This window comes from Podarcis muralis, chromosome Z (assembly GCF_964188315.1).
Source record: "Podarcis muralis chromosome Z, rPodMur119.hap1.1, whole genome shotgun sequence".
In the NCBI taxonomy this organism is placed as follows: Eukaryota; Metazoa; Chordata; class Lepidosauria; order Squamata; family Lacertidae; genus Podarcis; species Podarcis muralis.
Window position 1 is genome coordinate 13,651,689 of NC_135673.1, and position 17,431 is coordinate 13,669,119.

General features: G+C 46.1%; 1 protein-coding gene across 3 annotated transcripts in view; it reads left to right on the forward strand.

Moving 5' to 3' along the window:
• The window catches only part of LAMC3 (laminin subunit gamma 3), a 65,333-nt gene that overhangs the window by 26,091 nt on the left and 21,811 nt on the right, over window positions 1–17,431 (forward strand). For all 3 annotated transcript variants that reach the window (XM_077922583.1, XM_077922584.1, XM_077922585.1), the window contains 3 exons: window positions 299–517; window positions 15,934–16,122; window positions 17,029–17,274. In XM_077922583.1, the coding sequence (XP_077778709.1) occupies window positions 299–517; window positions 15,934–16,122; window positions 17,029–17,274 (654 nt within the window). The remainder of the gene's footprint in view (window positions 1–298; window positions 518–15,933; window positions 16,123–17,028; window positions 17,275–17,431) is intronic.

The following is a 17,431-nucleotide window of genomic DNA, read 5'->3' on the forward strand; positions in this document are numbered from 1 at the left end:
TCAGAGACAGACTACCTTCAACACTGGAAGTAGAACATAGGGAAGGGGCTGTAGCTCACTGATAAATATCTGCTTTGCATGCAGAAGGTTGCAGGTTCAGTCCCTGGCGTCTCCATGTAGGGCTAGGAGAGATCTTAACCCTGGAGAGCTGCTGCCAGTCAGCATAAGCAAGAATGGGCTAGATGGACCGAAGGATCTGATGGTGTAAAGGAGCTGCCTGTGTTGCTAGCACAGCCACCATGACTAGGTGTGCAACTGAGTCTTTTCCTCCCTCTGGGTCTCCCTTCTTTCCCCTCAGGTAGGATTCTCCTGAAGGAAGTCCAGCTTACGTCAGCTCACCCAGGCCTCTCTCAGCCTGCCCTGTGGGTCGAAGAATGTATATGCCCGCAAGGATACGTTGGCCAGTTCTGTGAGTCCTGCGCTCCTGGCTTCAAGAGGGAGGTGCCATTCGGTGGCCCCTTGGTCAGTTGTGTTCCCTGCTCTTGCAACCAACATGGCAGCTGTGATCCTGACACAGGTCAGTCCTCTCTCTCTCTCTCTCTCTCTCTCTCTCTTTCTGTCTCTGCCATCCTGTTTGGTATAGTGGTTAGAGTGTCAGACAAGGACCTGGGAGACCAGGGTTCAAATCCCCACTCAGCCATGAAGCTCACTAGGTGTGATTTTGGGTTGGTCACAGTCTCTCAGCCTAAACTATCTCACAAGGTTGTGGTGGGGATTAAATGAGAAGTGGGGAGAACCATGTGCACCAACTCAAGCTCTTTGGAGAAAAAGGTGTGATAGAAATGCAATGAATAAATAAATAAGAATCAATAATTTCTCACATTTGTATTACTTACTTCAGTTTATGAATCGTTTCTGATAAAATATCCCAAAAGCAATTGAAGAGTAAATGAATTTTCACGATGACTCCTTTTTTGTTGCAAACTGATGTGGAAATGTGGTGAGCTGAACTTAAGAAGGGAAAAATTAGAAAAATTTGCAGATTCACCTACCCCTAGTCCCCATACTGCAGGAACATCATTTAAAAGTACCGTATTCCCCCCCCCCCACGGCGCACCGGCCCATAGGGCGCACCTAGTATTTTGGGGGGGAAATAAAGGGGGGAAAATTATTTTTCCCCCAGGCACGGGGCTGGGGCGGGGGAAGCCCAAGGTTCCCCAGACCCCATTCCCCAGAACAGGCTGCTCTCCGCAAGCCGTGGGAGCACTCCCACGGCTTGCTGAGAGCTACCCGAAGCCTGGGCGCGACTACTCAGCGCGCCCAGGCTTCGGGATAGAAGCAGCTCTGCACAAGCCGTGGGAGGGCTCCCGCGGCTTGCGCAGAGCTACCCGAAGCCCAGGCGCGACTGCTCAGCGCGCCCAGGCTTCGGGATAGAAGCAGCTCTGTGCAAGCCGTGGGAGGGCTCCCGCGGCTTGCGCAGAGCTACCCGAAGCCCAGGCGCGACTGCTCAGCGCGCCCAGGCTTCGGGATAGAAGCAGCTCTGTGCAAGCCGTGGGAGGGCTCCCGCGGCTTGCGCAGAGCTACCCGAAGCCCAGGCGCGACTGCTCAGCGCGCCCAGGCTTCGGGATAGAAGCAGCTCTGCGCAAGCCGTGGGAGGGCTCCTGCGGCTTGTGCAGAGCTACCCGCAGCCCAGGCACGACTGCTCAGCGCGCCCAGGCTTGGAGATGCAGGCAGCTCTCCGCAAGCCGTGGGAGCCCGGTGGGAACTCTTGCGGGCTCCCAAGGCTTGCGCAGAGCTACCCGCAGCCCAGGCACGACTGCTCAGCGCGCCCAGGCTTGGAGATGCAGGCAGCTCTCCGCAAGCCGTGGGAGCCCGGTGGGAACTCTCGCGGGCTCCCAAGGCTTGCGGATAGCTTCCTGAAGCCTGCATTCACCCCATAAGACGCACACACATTTCCACTTCATTTTTGGAGGGGGGAAAGTGTGTCCTATAGGGCGAAAAATACGGTACTCCCAGGATTTCTCCAGTACAGTCATACCTCGGGTTGAATGTGCTTCAAGTTGAGTGCGTTCGGGTTGTGTTGCGCGGCTACCCGGAAGTAACGGAGCGCGTTGTGCAAGCACTCAAAATGACATCACGTGCATGCGCGGAAGTGGTGAAACGTGACTTCCGCACGCGTAGACTCGCCGTCGCGCCATTGTGTCTTATGTTCCATTCAGGATGTGAACGGGGCTCCGGAACGGATCCCGTTCACATCCTGAGGTACAGTTGTACAAAGTTAACATGGACAGTAACATTCAGACTGAAAGGAAAATATCACTGGACATGTCCACACAGTGACCAAGTTAACCCAGTCCAGGTATGGCTGTTGTGTGTGATTCTACAAACCACACACACATGTGCTTAGAGGCTGCCAGCATCTGGCTCGTGCTCTGTTACTGCAACATATGGGCTGCTTCATGGGACATGACTGAGATGCACAAAGGCTTGTATTGCTCCTTTTTATATTAAAAAAATAGGAAAATTCTTAACAAGTTCCTTTGTTTTACCAAATGGAAACAGCACAACGCTTTGCTGTCTTCTCCCACCCCCGCCTTTTTTTTACTGAGGAATTCCACTGCGTCTGGTCTCCTCCTTTCTGGTTCCACGCAATCCTTGGATGCAATTCCAGGGCTTTGATCTTGCAGCTCTAATTTCCTTCAATCAAGCTGTGCGTCCGTCAGATAGGCTCTTGCCAGTCATTTGATTTCTTCCAGCCCTGCCACATCCACCCTCTTCTTCCTTGCCCCCATTTGCCCGGCTCTGTTTGCAACTCCGTTTCCCAGAGCAAACTCCAAGCCAGCCAACACAGCCTTGTTCCCATCTTGTGTTGCTTGCTATACTGGTTAGATGCACCTTTGCAGGAAATTGTGAACTGAGCGTGTTCAGTGGGTGTAGAACACGAGTGAATGGTGGGTGGTGGTGTAAATGAAATGGATTATCTTGGTAGAGAACATAGGTGACTGAACCCCTGAATAGAAGCTCCTAGACATGTTGGGAAATCCTGCTGCAAAACAGGAGCGGAAATTGCCACAATGTGCTTGTTCATCAAAGTTCAGAAATTAAAACCAAGCAAGCAAATATGAGCACTGTTGTTTCCATAAATGCTACAAAAATAATTATGTGATTGTATGCATTGCTTTTTTTTGGGACGCGGGTGGCGCTGTGGGTAAAAGCCTCAGCGCCAATCCCCGTGGCGGGGTGCGCTCCCGTTGTTCGGTCCCAGCGCCTGCCAACCTAGCAGTTCGAAAGCACCCCCGGGTGCAAGTAGATAAATAGGGACCGCTTATTAGCGGGAAGGTAAACGGCGTTTCCGTGTGTGGCTCTGGCTCGCCAGAGCAGCGATGTCACGCTGGCCACGTGACCCGGAAGTGTCTCCGGACAGCGCTGGCCCCCGGACCTCTTGAGTGAGATGGGCGCACAACCCCACAGTCTGTCAAGACTGGCCCGTATGGGCAGGGGTACCTATGCATTGCTTTTAACATTTCCTTCCACTAAAATCAAGTAAAATATTTATTGTTACGGTCAGCAACTAGCATCAAGGAAACAAAATAGAAATCACATAAGACACATTATCCAAATGCGTTATCATGTAAATCAATCACATAACTAATCTTGTTTGTTTCAGTTGTAGTGGCTAGTGAAGTGAATGAAATAGGCTCTAGTGGAACTTGAACTGTGGGGAAATGGAAACAGCACTGATTTCAGTGAATGGTGGATGGGATGGAAACTGCTACCTCCTTACATCCCTAAGAGGACTTCATGCTGCAACATTTTCTTGCAGCTCCTGCTACTATAAATGATAGCTACTGCTGATCCAAAAACTTTACTGTTTTTGTGGCAGTTCCCCCACAGTATTTGCCATCACTTGGAACCTTTTCTTATGGCTTACCAAATTTCAAAAATTAATAATGGCAATTGTGTTTACAGTTGTGACATATCACTCCTAACCACATGCAAAAGTGTGTTGCTCTACACTCTTTTCTTCTACCAATTCTCTTTTGATTTCGTATTGGAAACAGCTTTTCTGTCTACGTGGAGCGGTCTCTAAGAAAGGGCATTTTGAATCTACAGACACGGCCCTTCATAATCAGAGGTTCTCTGGCTATGCTCTATTTGAAGTTTAAGACCTTTGCAAGTCACCTGCATCCCATTTTGAAGCTTGCATTTATTTCTTTATGCTGTCTCCACTTTTTATGGGCTAAAACTGCTGATGGTTAACAGAAAACCAAGCAGCATGGAAATGATGAGCCGGTGTGATTTATTGGTGGTTGAAACTATTTAAGCAGGCTTACTAGCAACAGGCATCCTTTCTCCAGTTCCAGGAAGCTGTTTTCTTGTGTAATGCCCATTCATGTCAATGGAGCTTATTCAACAGAAATACCTGATGGTTTATGTGCAGATAAAACAGGGGTGAGAAATCTAGGACCTGGGGCTCAAATGCAGCCCTCCAAACCTTTTTGTTTGGGCTAGGGCTGGGTGATACCAGACCCTCCAAGTGTCCCTATTTTCCAGGGATGTCCCTGATTTTGAGAAGAGGGGGGAAATCTTAGATTGTTCAAGTCTGCAGGAGAGAGAGTAAAGAAAGATAAATTTGTACCGTCTTGAACCTGGGAACGGGCTGCCAAGAAGACAGACGTTTTGGGAAAGTTCATTGACTGTGAATAAAACGTACGTTGACAGATAGTTAAATAAGAGAAACATATTGATTCCAATGTTTCCTTTTGCACTTAAAAGGAACAAAATATTTGAAAAACGAAAGTAATTTTGTTGCTGGATCTGCTTTTAAAAGGACGGATACAAATAGAAATTGTTTCCCCTAGAGGGAGCTTTTGAAACTGTTGTTGGAGTGGACCTGGGGAACTCTACAGCTGTAGAGATTAAAGATCGTGAGAACTAGACATTGACCTTGAACAAGACCTTGAACAGAAGAAGCCTTAGTGATTGCTTTTTGCAAAACAAGTGCCTTATTGGAACAGCTTCATGAGAAGATGGATTTGATGACTACTGCAATTGATAATTTTGGACAAACAGTGAACACCTACTGTAGTGGTTTGGAGTTACTCATGCGTAAACCAACCCCGTTTGGGTGCTTGGTTGCCTGGTTAAATCCTTCGGACTGCACAGCCCATCTCCGCTTGACTGCCTCAGTCACTGGCAGAATCTGTCTGTGGGCGTTTCTTAAACCTCTGCCAGCATAAAAGCTGTTTGACACCTAATCATCTCCGCCTCTCATTGCGCGGGAGTCTCCTGTGCAGTGTGGGCGTGGGTAGCGGAGTGCCTGGGCTCTCTTCACTGACTTCCAGGGAAGAATCCCGGAGCCCTTCCACCTCCTCTCCCCCTTGCTCTCCTGGACTCTTGGTGTAACGCGTATTTCCTTCCCCTTCCACCGAGCTGAGTCTCCCCCTTGTGCTAGGACCTTCACCTGCAGAGTCTGAGACCCTCTCCTTCTCCCGTGTCTCTGATGTCAGTTCCCTGACACCTACATAGAACCTTCTCAGGAACTGACCCAGGAATCTGCTTTGACAGGGCAAGCTGCGGAGAAGACAAAGGAGGAGGTTGTTGTTGAACCTCAAGTAATACAAGTAATACAAGTGGAGAGAGCCGCGGCCTTGCAGGAACATAAGCTGTTGTTTCTGATGACCGAATCTGGAGTGAGCCAGACTTGGAGATATGGAATCCCGTCTGGATTGGAGATGGGAAGTTGGATAGATCCCCCTATGCAGGGATGTTCTGGCTTTTGGGATCTGGTTTTGGGCCAGGGGGAGACTGGAGTTGTGGGGGCCTTTAACTTTGGAGGGACATTGAAGCATGCTTTGAAATATCTTTTGGATTTTAGTGCTGACCATGGAGAATGGGCTGACCTGTCGAGAAGGGATAAAGACATTGTTAGGTTGGAGTCTCCCCGAGATCTACTCCTCAATGACAAAGGAAGGAAATTAAGAACAAGATCAGCAGAAGACAAAGTAAAGTGCAGGTATAAATATGAAGAAGATTTGCAGAAGGGACATGGAAAAGAGTTAAGAGCCTCGGACAGAAGATCACCAGGTTGATGGACTAGATGGAATAGATAGAAAGGACTGACAGAACCTGAGACCAGGAAGAAGAGACGGTGGATGAAGATTGGAAGAAAGTTTAAAAATTCATTTAGAGAAATATTGTAAAAGTAATGAGTGTTAGAAAAAATGTTGGAATGAAACTATTTGGCTTTAGTAGAAATGCTATAAGGAGTTATGTACAAATAAGTTTTTAAATTTTAGGGCTTTTTATGATAAGATAAGGTTAAAATAAAATAAGACAACCAAAGGACAGAATATAGTGAAAGATGGAAAGGATTTGCTGAGATAATTAATAATTAGAATACAAAAAAGGGAGGTGTGAGGAGGTTGATGAAACAAGTTAATGAAAGATAAAGATATGGGAATATTGGATTTGTTTTTAATTTTTTTTTTTGCTTTTGTTTTTGATTTTGATGTATTGTGTGTTTTGTACTCTTTTTTCTTTTTATTGACTTGTATTGTTTAATTCCTTTTTTCTCTCTTTTCTTTTTCCTTTTTTTCTGTAATTCTAAATTCTCAATAAATATCATCTTTTAAAAAAAAAGATGTTCATTTTAGTCTGTCAATCTCCTTGGCTATTCAGATAGCAGAATCTCATATATGATATAATATGTTGCATGTAAGACCTGCTTTTGTTGTAAGGTATGTTTCTCCAGAGGTACTTAATGCTGTTTTGAGACCATTATTCCTATTCTCGTTGTTGTTTTTTTACATAGTACTATGCTATTTCATCCAAAAATACTTGCAAAGATCCACTTGATGGCGCCAAATATTGGCCACGCAGAGAATGCCATTTTAAGAGTGATTACAAAGTGCATCCATTTTGTGTGGCTTTTGGAAGGGCGGCGCTAGAGCTCTGGGTGATGCCAGAGCCCTGGCACCGCCTTCCCAAAGCCGGAAATCTAGTACTTGATTGCCCATCTTTGGGAAAGAGATAAGGGCTCTAGGACCCTGCCAAAGCTTGAATATTCCTTTCCAGAGCCAGACATCACCCAGCCCTAGTTGCAGCACTTTTCCTTTCTGACCTATGTTTATGTAGGATGCTTATTTTAGTCTGTTAATCTCTATGCATTTTCAAGTAGCGGAATGTCATATATGCCATAATACATTGGATGCAGGACCTGCTTTGGTTGTAGGGTATATTCCTCCTGAGGTACTTAAAAGTGTTTCTAGTCCATTATTCCTGTTCTCCTCCTTTTTACATAGTTCTATGCTATTTTAGTCATTCAGAAATCTGATGTGCTGCAAAATTGACAAGCTCCACTTGGGGGCGCCAAAAAGCTGCTGTCTTTTTAGGAAAGATTAAAAAGTGCATCAGTGTTGTGCGGCCTTGGGAGGGTGGCACTAGGGCTCTGGAGGCAGCCCTGGCAATGCCTTCCTGAAGCCGGAAGTCTAGTAAGTGCTTGCCCACACAAAAGTGAGAAGATGCATGTTTGAGAAGATCCATTTGGGGGCGCCTATACTAGCCTCCCAGAGGTCTCCATTTTAGGGAAGATTACAAAGTGCTTCCATTTTGTGTGGCTGTTGGAGGGCGGCACAAAGCCCTGGCACCGCCTTCCAAAAGCCAGAAGTTTAGTAAGTGCTTGCCCAGTTTTAGGAACCAGGGAAGGGCTCTAGGAAGATGCCAGAGCCTGGTTTTCCTGCACAGGGTGTCACACCAAGGTGGCACAATATTGTACCTGCAGTTTTTATGCACAGGGCACCCAGCCTAGATGGCACAAAATCTGAGGCTCTTGCAAGAGCACAAAGCCCTTTCTGCCTCCCTTGCCAAAAGCCTGGCAGGTTGCTGTGGCTCACATGGCAGCCTCCACTATTGTAATAGAAAAATAAACGGGGGTTATTTAATTGTGAGTTTAAACCTCTTTCCTCCCTTTGCCTCCCCCCCATTTGTGTCTATCTCATCTCTATTAGGGAACATTCTCTCATCTTATCTTTGACATCTGTGCTGCTGATTTCTTCCACAGATTTTATTTTAGAGAAAAGGTGCAGATTTAAGAAATATTGGAAATATGAAATCACAGTTGTAACAATTTCTTAAGTGTAAGTTAAAATGAATAAGTTTTAGACCCCTAAGTAGTATGAGTTGCTGGCATGTAACCCTGTTCGTTCTACATATCTCCGTTCATATTTCAGACACAGAAATGGTGTTCTATTGGTATACATTGCGATGACATATCACAATGTTGAAAAGCAAGACATCGCTCAGCCCTCCTTGCAAAATTGAGAAGATCCTCTTGGGGGCGCCAAATTGGCCGCCATTTTAGGAAAGATTAAAAACTGGGTCCATTTTGTGTGGCTGTTGGAAGAGGGCGGCGCTTGAGGTGCTTCCAAGGGCCTGGCACTGCCATATTGAAGCCGGAAGCCTATTAAGGGCTTGCCCACACAAAGGTGGGAAGATGCATAATTGAGAATATCCACTTGGGGCGGCAAAGCTTCCCATAGACTGCAGCCATTTTAAGAAAGATTACAAAGTGCAACCATTTTGTGTGGCTGTTGGAATGCGATGCTAGGGCTCTTGGAGGCTGCTGCAGCCCTGGCACTGCCTTCCTGAAGCTGGAAGTCTAGTAACTGCTTGCCCAGTTTTGGGAAGCAGGGAAGGGCTCTAGGGTACTGCCAGAGCCCTCCAGTTTTCTTCCCAGAGCCAAATCGGAGCCTGCAGTTTTTAAGCAAGAGTCACCCTGCCTAGGTGGCACAAAATTTGGTGCTGTTGCATGAGCAGGAAGCCTTTTCTGCCTCCCCTCCCCCAAGCCTGGCATGTTACTGTGGCTCGCTTGGCAGCCTCCACTACTCTGGTATTTAATGCTGAGTTTAAAACAATAAAAATAATTCTTGCCCTATTTAAGCCTCTTTCTTCCTGTTGTCCCCCCCCAAAAAATCTGTGTCTCCCTCATCTATGTTAGGGAGCTTTCTCTCACCTTACCTTTGACATCTAAGCTGATAATTTTTTCTACAGCTTTTATTTTAGAGAGAATGTATAATTTTAGAAATTATTGGTAATATAAAATCACAGTTGTAACAATTTCTTAAGCGTAAGTTAAAATGAATAAGTTTTAGACCCCTAACTAATATGAGTTGCCGGCACGTAACCCTGTTCGTCTCTACATATCTCCGTTCATATTTCAGACACAGACATGGTGCTGTATTGGTATATATTGCGATGACATATCACAATGTTGAAAAGCAAGATATCGCTCAGCCCTCCTTGCAAAATTGAGAAGATCCTCTTGGGGGCGCCAAATACTGGCCTCCCATTGGCTGCCATTTTAGGAAAGATTACAAAGTGCATCCATTTTGTGTGGCTGTTGGAAGAGGGCGGCGCTAAGGATGGGATGCTTCCAAAGGCCTGGCACTGCCATACTGAAGCCGGAAGCCTAGTAAGGGCTTGCCCACACAAAGGTGAGAAGATCCACTTGGGGGCGCCAAATCCTAGCTTCCCAAAGGCAGCAGCCATATTAGGAAAGATTACAAGGTGCATCCATTTTGTGTGGCTGTTGGAGGGCGGTGCTAGGGGTGCTTCCAAAGGCCTGGCACTGCCATACTGAAGCCAGAAGCCTATTAAGGACTTGCCCACACAAAGGTGAGAAGATGCATTCTTGATAAGATCCACTTGGGGGCGCCAAATCCTAGCTTCCCACAGGCCGCAGCCATATTAGGAAAGATTACAAGGTGCATCCATTTTGTGTGGCTTTTGGGAGGGCGGTGCTAGGGGTGCTTCCAAAGGCCTGGCACCACCATACTGAAGCCAGAAGACTATTAAGGGCTTGCCCACACAACAGTGAGAAGATGCATTCTTGAGAAGATCCACTTGGGGGCACCAAAGCTTCCCATAGACCGCAGCCATTTTAGGAAAGATTACAAAGTGCATCCATTTTGTGTGGCTGTTGGAGGGCGGTGCTAGAGCCCTGGCTCCACCTCCCGAAAGTGGAAAGTCCAGTAAGTGCTTGCCTAGCTGTGGGAAGGAGGGAAGGGCTCTAGGGTGCTGCCAGAGCCTTGGAGTTCCCTTCCAAGAGCCAGAGCAGTATGGGCAGTTTTTCTGCACAGGGTGCCCAGCTGAGGTGGCACAAAATTTTAAGGATCCTTTTTATCTGCCCTTGGAATGGCAACACAAGGACTCTGGGAAACTGCCAGAGCCGGAACAGAACCTTCCCACAGCTGAGTAAAACAAATGCGATTGCAGCTTTGCTGTAGTGCAGAGCTTTCCAAACTGTGTGTCGCAATGCGTAAGTGTGTCCTGCCACCCAAATACTCGCCCCCCTTTTTCCTGGGGGGTGGAAAGGGATTCATTTAACCTGCAGTTTGCTAGGAAAACTGAATTACTGTGTCTCAAAATGATGTATGCCTAAAAGTGAGTCCCAGGCATGAAAACTTTGGAAAGCTCTGCTTGTATGTGTGTGTGTGTGTGCGCGTGTGTGCACGTGCTCTATTTATTTACTTCCCTAAATGGGGGTTATTTCAAAAAATAAACCTTGCTCTGTTTTTTAAGCCTCATTCCTCCCTTGTCCCCTTCCTTCTGTGTGTCTCCCATATGTCTGTTGGGAAATGTTCTCCCACTTTAACTTTGATATCTAGGCTACTAATTGCCTGCACAGGTTTGATTGTAGAGAAAAGGAGCAAATTTTAAAATTATCTGCGCTATAAAATAACGGTTGTAACAATATGTTAAAGGTAAGTACGAGTTTATGAAATTTAGACCCCCTAGGTAATAGCCGTTCCCAGAATATCATCCCGTTCATTTGCTTCTACATAGTTTCATCCTTATTTTAGACATTGTGTTACATCCGTATATTGCGATGTTTAGCTGGTGACATATCACAATGTTGAAATCGCCCAGCCTTCATTGCAATATTAAGAAGTTCCACTTGGGGCCGCCAAATGTTGGGCTGCCAGAGGCTGCCATTTTAGGAAAGATTACAAAGTGCATCCATTTTGTGTGGCTGTTGGAAGAGGGCGGCGCTAAGGCTGGGATGCTTCCAAAGGCCTGGCACTGCCATACTGAAGCCGGAAGCCTAGTAAGGGCTTGCCCACACAAAGGTGAGAAGATGCATTCTTGAGAAGATCCACTTGGGGCGCCAAATCTTAGCTTCCCACAGGCAGCAGCCATATTAGGAAAGATTACAAGGTGCATCCATTTTGTGTGGCTGTTGGAGGGCGGTGCTAGGGGAGCTTCCAAGGGCCTGGCACCGCCATATTGAAGCCGGAAGCCTATTAAGGGCTTGCCCACACAAAGGTGAGAAGATGCATTCTTGAGAAGATCCACTTGGGGGCACCAAATCCTAGCTTCACACAGGCCGCAGCCATATTAGGAAAGATTACAAGGTGCATCCATTTTGTGTGGCTTTTGGGAGGGCGGTGCTAGGGGTGCTTCCAAAGGCCTGGCACCACCATACTGAAGCCGGAAACCTATTAAGGGCTTGCCCACACAAAGGTGAGAAGATGCATTCTTGAGAAGATCCACCTGGGGGCGCCAAATACTATCCTAGCTTCCCACAGGCCGCAGCCATTTTAGGAAAGATTACAAAGTGCATCCATTTTGTGTGGCTTTTGGGAGGGCGGTGCTAGAGCCCTGGCACCACCTTCCAAAAGCCTGAAGTCTGGTAAGTGCTTGCCCAGGTTTGGGAAAGAGAGAAGGGCTCTGGGACCCTGCCAGAGCCTGGTTTTCCTGTGCAGGGTGCCATGCCAGGGTGGTACAAAATTGGAAAAATCCATAATTGAGACAATCCAATTGGAGGGGGCAGCATATTTTGACTTTGAAAGAAGTTAGTCATCCCCCTCCATGTTCCTGACGCTTGCTTTTCTAGTAGAAGAATAAACTAGGATTATTTATTGCTGATTTAAAATTAATATTAAAAAACCTTCCTTTGTTGTTGAAGCCTGTTTCCTCTCCTCTCCCCTTCTGTGTATGCTGGTGTGTCTTTTATTTTAGACCAAAGGTGATAATTTAAAAAATACTGTTGTATCACGATGTTTAGCTGGTGACATATCACAATGTTGACATCGCCCAGCCCTCGTTGCAGCCCTTTAACTTTCTGACCTACTGGACTCGGCCCCAGACACACTGACCAGATGTTTGGAAGCTGTGGCTGGATGGTTACGTGGGAGCCAGTTGAAACTAAATCCTTCGAAGACAGAGGTCCTCTGGCTGGGACGGGGCGATATGGGATTGGGGGGGCAACTCCCATCTCTTGCGGGGGCGCAATTAGTGCCAGCACCGTCCGTTAAGAGTTTGGGTGTAATCTTCGACACCTCCCTTTCCATGGAGGCGCAGATTGCAGCTATAACAAAGGCAGCATTTTTCCATCTCCGCCAAGCTAAGCAGTTGGCTCCTTACCTCTCTCGCCCTGACCTAGCCACTGTGATCCATGCGACGGTCATCTCCAGACTGGATTATTGTAACTTGCTCTACATGGGGCTGCCCTTGAGACTGACCCAGAAACTCCAGCGGGTGCAGAATGCCGCGGCGAGACTCATTATGGGGTCTTCGCTGCGAGATCATATCCATCCGGTATTATACCAGCTGCACTGGCTCCCGGTGGAGTACAGGATCAGGTTTAAGGTGCTGGTTTTAACCTTTAAAGCCCTATATGGCCTAGGACCCTCGTACCTACGGGACCGCCTCTCCTGGTATGCCCCACAGAGAAACTTACGGTCTTCAAATAAAAACATCTTGAAGGTCCCAGGCCACAGAGAAGTTAGGCTGGCCTCAACTAGAGCCAGGGCTTTTTCGGCTCTGGCTCTGATCTGGTGGAACACACTGTCACAAGAGACCAAGGCCCTGCGGGACTTGACATCTTTCCGCAGGGCCTGCAAGACAGAGCTGTTCCACCAGGCCTTTGGCCAGGGCACAGCCTGACTCCCTCCCTCGGCAATCTTCGCGGAGCTCTGGCCCAATGGTTGCTAGTGGCTTGAATTAATTAATTTTTATAATGAATGATTTTAGAATGTTGTTTATGTTGTACTTTTGTACTGTTTTATTGTTGTTAGCCGCCCTGAGCCCGGCTTCGGCTGGGGAGGGCGGGATATAAATAAAATTTATTATTATTATTATTATTATTATTATTATTATTATTATTATTATTATTTCAGTCTGTCAATATCTGTGCCTTTTCAAGTAGCAGAACCTCATATAGGATATAATACATTGCACGTAGGACCTGCTTTAGTTGTAGGGTATATTCATCCTGAGATACTTAAAAGTGTTTCCAGCCCATTACTATTCCTGTTCTGCTTTTTAGATAGTGCTATGCTATTTTAGTCCTCCTAAAAATGAAGGTGGTGCAAAATTAAGAAGATCCACTTGGAGGTGCCAAATATTGCCTTGCATAGGCTGCAATGATTATGTGGCTGTGGGGAGGGCAGTGCTGGGGCTCTGTGGGGCTCTGTAGGGACTCTGTGGGGACTTTCCCATCTTTGGGATGGAGGGAAGGACTCTAGGGTACTGCCAGAGTCTTGACAGTTTTCCTTCACAGGGCACTGAGTGAAAGCGGCACAAATTGGGAAGATCCATAATTGAGAATATCTATTTGGGAGCACCAAATATTGGCTTCAAAGGATTACCGAAGTCTGGTCTATTTTTTCCATCTTGGGGAGGGCGGCACAAAAGCCTCTTGTTTAAGTCTCTTTCCTCCCCGCTCCCCTTCTGTGTGTGCTGGTGTGTCTGTGTCTCTCTCCTCTCTGTTAGGGAACATTATCTCACCTTACCTTTGATACACATGCTACTAGTATCTTCTACAACTTTTATTTTAAGTGAAAGGTGCTAATTTCAAAATTATCGGTAAAATAAAATCACAGTTGTAGCCCTTGCTGCAAGTCTTTTCCTTTCTGACCTATGTTTATGTGGGATACTCATTTTAGCCTGTCATTCTCAGAACCTCATATATCATATAACACATTGCATGTAGTACCTGCTTTGGTTGTAGGTTATATTCCTCCATTATTTTTGTTCTCCTTTTTACATAGTTTTACATTTCAGTCATAAAATCTGAGGTGTCACAAAATTGAGAAGATCCACTTGGGGGCGCCATATATTAGCCTTGTGCAGGCTGCAAGGATTACTGTAGGAGTGTGGCATGAGGGCTACTACATGCTTGCCCAGTGTTAGGAAGGAGACTGCCAGAGCCCTGGACTTTCCTTCCCACACCCAGAGTTCTGGGAATATTAATCATTGAGAATATCTATTTGGGGGCGCCAACTATTGGCTTTCGAAAGATTACCAAAGTCTGTCCGGTTTATCCATCACAAGGCAGCACAAGAGGGCAGCACAAGACTCTGGCATCCACAGCTAGTCCAATGGAAAAATAAACTGGGAGTATTTACTTCTGAGCTAAAAGTAATTGAAATAAAACTTGCCCTGTTTTTTAAGCCTCTTTCCTCCTTTATCCTCTTCTCTCTCTGTGTGTCTCCCTCCGGTCTATTAGGGAACATTCTGCCAACTTACTTTTGATATTTATGCCTCTAATTACTTCTACAGCTTTTATTTTAGAGAAAAGATGATTATCTAAAAATCACCTGTTCTGTAAAATAATAGTTGTAACAATATGTTAAAGGTAAGTACGATTTTATAAGTTTTAGACACCAAAGTAGTAGTGGTTGCCAGCACATTATGCTGTTCACCTGTACACAATTCCATCCTTATTTAAGACAACATATCACAACGTTGAAAACTATACATTACCCTGCCCTAGTCTGGACCTTGGAGCTCTCCACAGGCCACACAACCCTCACTGGCCCTGCTTCACACCCTCCTTGAGCTTTTTTGCCTGGTTGGAATGTATCATTTGCTTGCCTGGAGGGAGATGTGTGTGTGTTTGTATGTTTCTGTGTGTAGAAACTAGCTTCCTAAAGTAAAAAAATTAAATGCACTGCTGTGTCCACCTTTGCCTCTGGCCCTGCCCACCACTGGCATGTGGTTCCCAGAAGGTTGCCCAGAAGGAGTGTCTCCACCCCCACCGTTCAGCCTATTTAGCCTGGACACTGTGGTCCACCTCCTAGGGTCTTCTGGCAGTTCCCTCACTGCCAGAAGTGAAGCTATGGGGAACCAGGCAGAGGGCCTTCTTGGTAGTGGCACCCACTCTGCAGAACACCCTCTCTTCAGATGTCAAGGAGATGAGTAACTATGTAACCTTTAGAAGACATCTGTATAGGGAAGCTTTTTAAAGTTCAATGTTTTATATATACTGGAAGCCACCCAGAGTGGTTGGGGCGACCCAGTCAAATGGGCAGGTACAAATAACAACAACAAGAATTATTATTATCATTAGCCTCACGCTAGCCCAGCTTCTATTTGAACGTTAAATGGTTTTGCTGATTTCCGTGTGTGTGCTTTATTTATTATTTTATCTGTTTTATTGATAATTTTATTATGTCCACCAGTTAGATCGCTGAATCAGAAAGCTCTCTGTTTCTACTTTGTTTTTATATTTTGTTTTAAGGACCATCCCTCTTTGTACACCACTTTGACGTGTTTAACATAAAGTGATTTATACATTTTGGAAATAAAACAAGAAGAATGTTTGGGACAGGCCCCGGACAGCTAACTGTTCATTCAATATTTCTAGGACTTCCAAAAATAAATAACTTCCATGTGAGACAACACACCGACCACACCTCCATTTTTCAATTTCAAATGAGGGCTGCGCCATTGAGCAGACCAAGGAGATTAGTTGGTTAAAGTACAAATATAAAATGTAGATATATTTAATTCAGATATCTGAACTGGACCCCTGGTCAGTAAGAGAACACCAGCCTAGATGGACTACCTGCCCAACCCAAAATGGCCGTTATATTGTTCTTACAAAAAAAACAAAAACCATGATTACATTTAGGGAAAGCAAGCAGTTGTTTTTCCTTTTCTCCTATCTTAACTCCTGATGGCTTGTCCTGTTCCTTTTCCCACCAGGCCTCTGCCAATGTCTCCACAACACAGAGGGGCCTTCCTGTGAGCGTTGTGCTGCTGGTTTCCATGGCAACCCCTTCACTGGCCGCTTTGATGACTGTAAGCCTTGCCCTTGCCCTGGCCAGACGCCTTGCCTGGCTCTCCCACAGAGCGGAGAGGTGGTCTGTACCCACTGCCCACTGGGACAAAGAGGTGCGTATAACTATTGGGGCTGTGCTCATATGTTAAACCAGTGGTTGCCAATCTGCCAATCTGTGGGGTTTTTTTTGCTGGTGACCATGAAGCCTCTGATTCCTGCTCCACAAACTGCTCCCTTGGTCCTGAGGTGGGTGCCTTATTTCCCCTTGAAAAGTAAATAGATGCTCTTTCCCACTTCCTCCTTTAGCTCTCTCTGCTTTTCAAGGCACCTCTGAGAATCTCAGTTCTTCTTGGGGGTTTTTTAAGTGCAAGTTGCTGGTCCTTATGGCTATGGGACTAAATCTGGGGATATATTTCTGCCTTTGCTCTCTCCCATTCTCCTCTGTCACTCTGTCTTTGTTCGAATGAACCTCTATGTTTATTTTAAACATTGACTCATGGAATCAGCAACAAACATTTTATACCTCTGTGTCATTTGCAATTAGTGACAGAAAATCAATTTCAGAAGGAAAAGGAACATACAATTTTGTCTTTATGGCTTATAGGGAAGTTTGGATTCATGTCAATGATGACAAACACCAGAGCAGAGTGAAATAATTCTCCCGCTTGAGTTAATAATGGCAGATGGGCTGCTGCTGTAATGGTTCCTAGGAGACCAACAAGTGATATTTTCCAGTCAGTTGAAGATGGATTGAAAGAGGAATTAGTAATCTTAGTGAATGCATAGTGAATGCAGCCATCCCACAGAACAGGATGAACAAGTTATATTCCTATTGTTCCAAAAACCTACCAACTCTACTCAGCCAGAAAGCACCTGCGTTACATGTGTACGCTTTGGAAAGTGATACCTTTTGCAAACTGCTTTCAGCTCTCTTAGGAACTGCAGTACCATCTGCAGTCTCTTTTGGCGGGACTTGTTGACAAAACCTGGTTCTCCCTACCTCTGATGTTCTTCTCTAGGGAGACTCTGTGAGCTGTGCGATGATGGCTTTTTCGGCGACCCCCTGGGAAGGAATGGTCCAGTCCGACCTTGCAGCCCCTGTGAATGCAACGGCAACATGGACCCCAATGCCGTGGGCAACTGTGATCCTGTCTCAGGCCAGTGTCTCCGCTGCTTATACAACACAGCAGGAGGACACTGTGAGAGGTGTCAGGAAGGCTTCTATGGAGATCCACTAGCCACCAACCATGCTGTGAAGTGTACACGTGAGTACAGGCCTTCCACTCATCCTGAGAGCTGCTTGGAAACCTTTTGGTCCAGCAGCATGCAGAAGTTTAAAAAAGTATTCCAGGGGTTCCAGCCTCTTACCCAAAGTCCATTTTTCCTTTTGGAATGAGGCACAGTGGAGACTGTAGTGTTTTT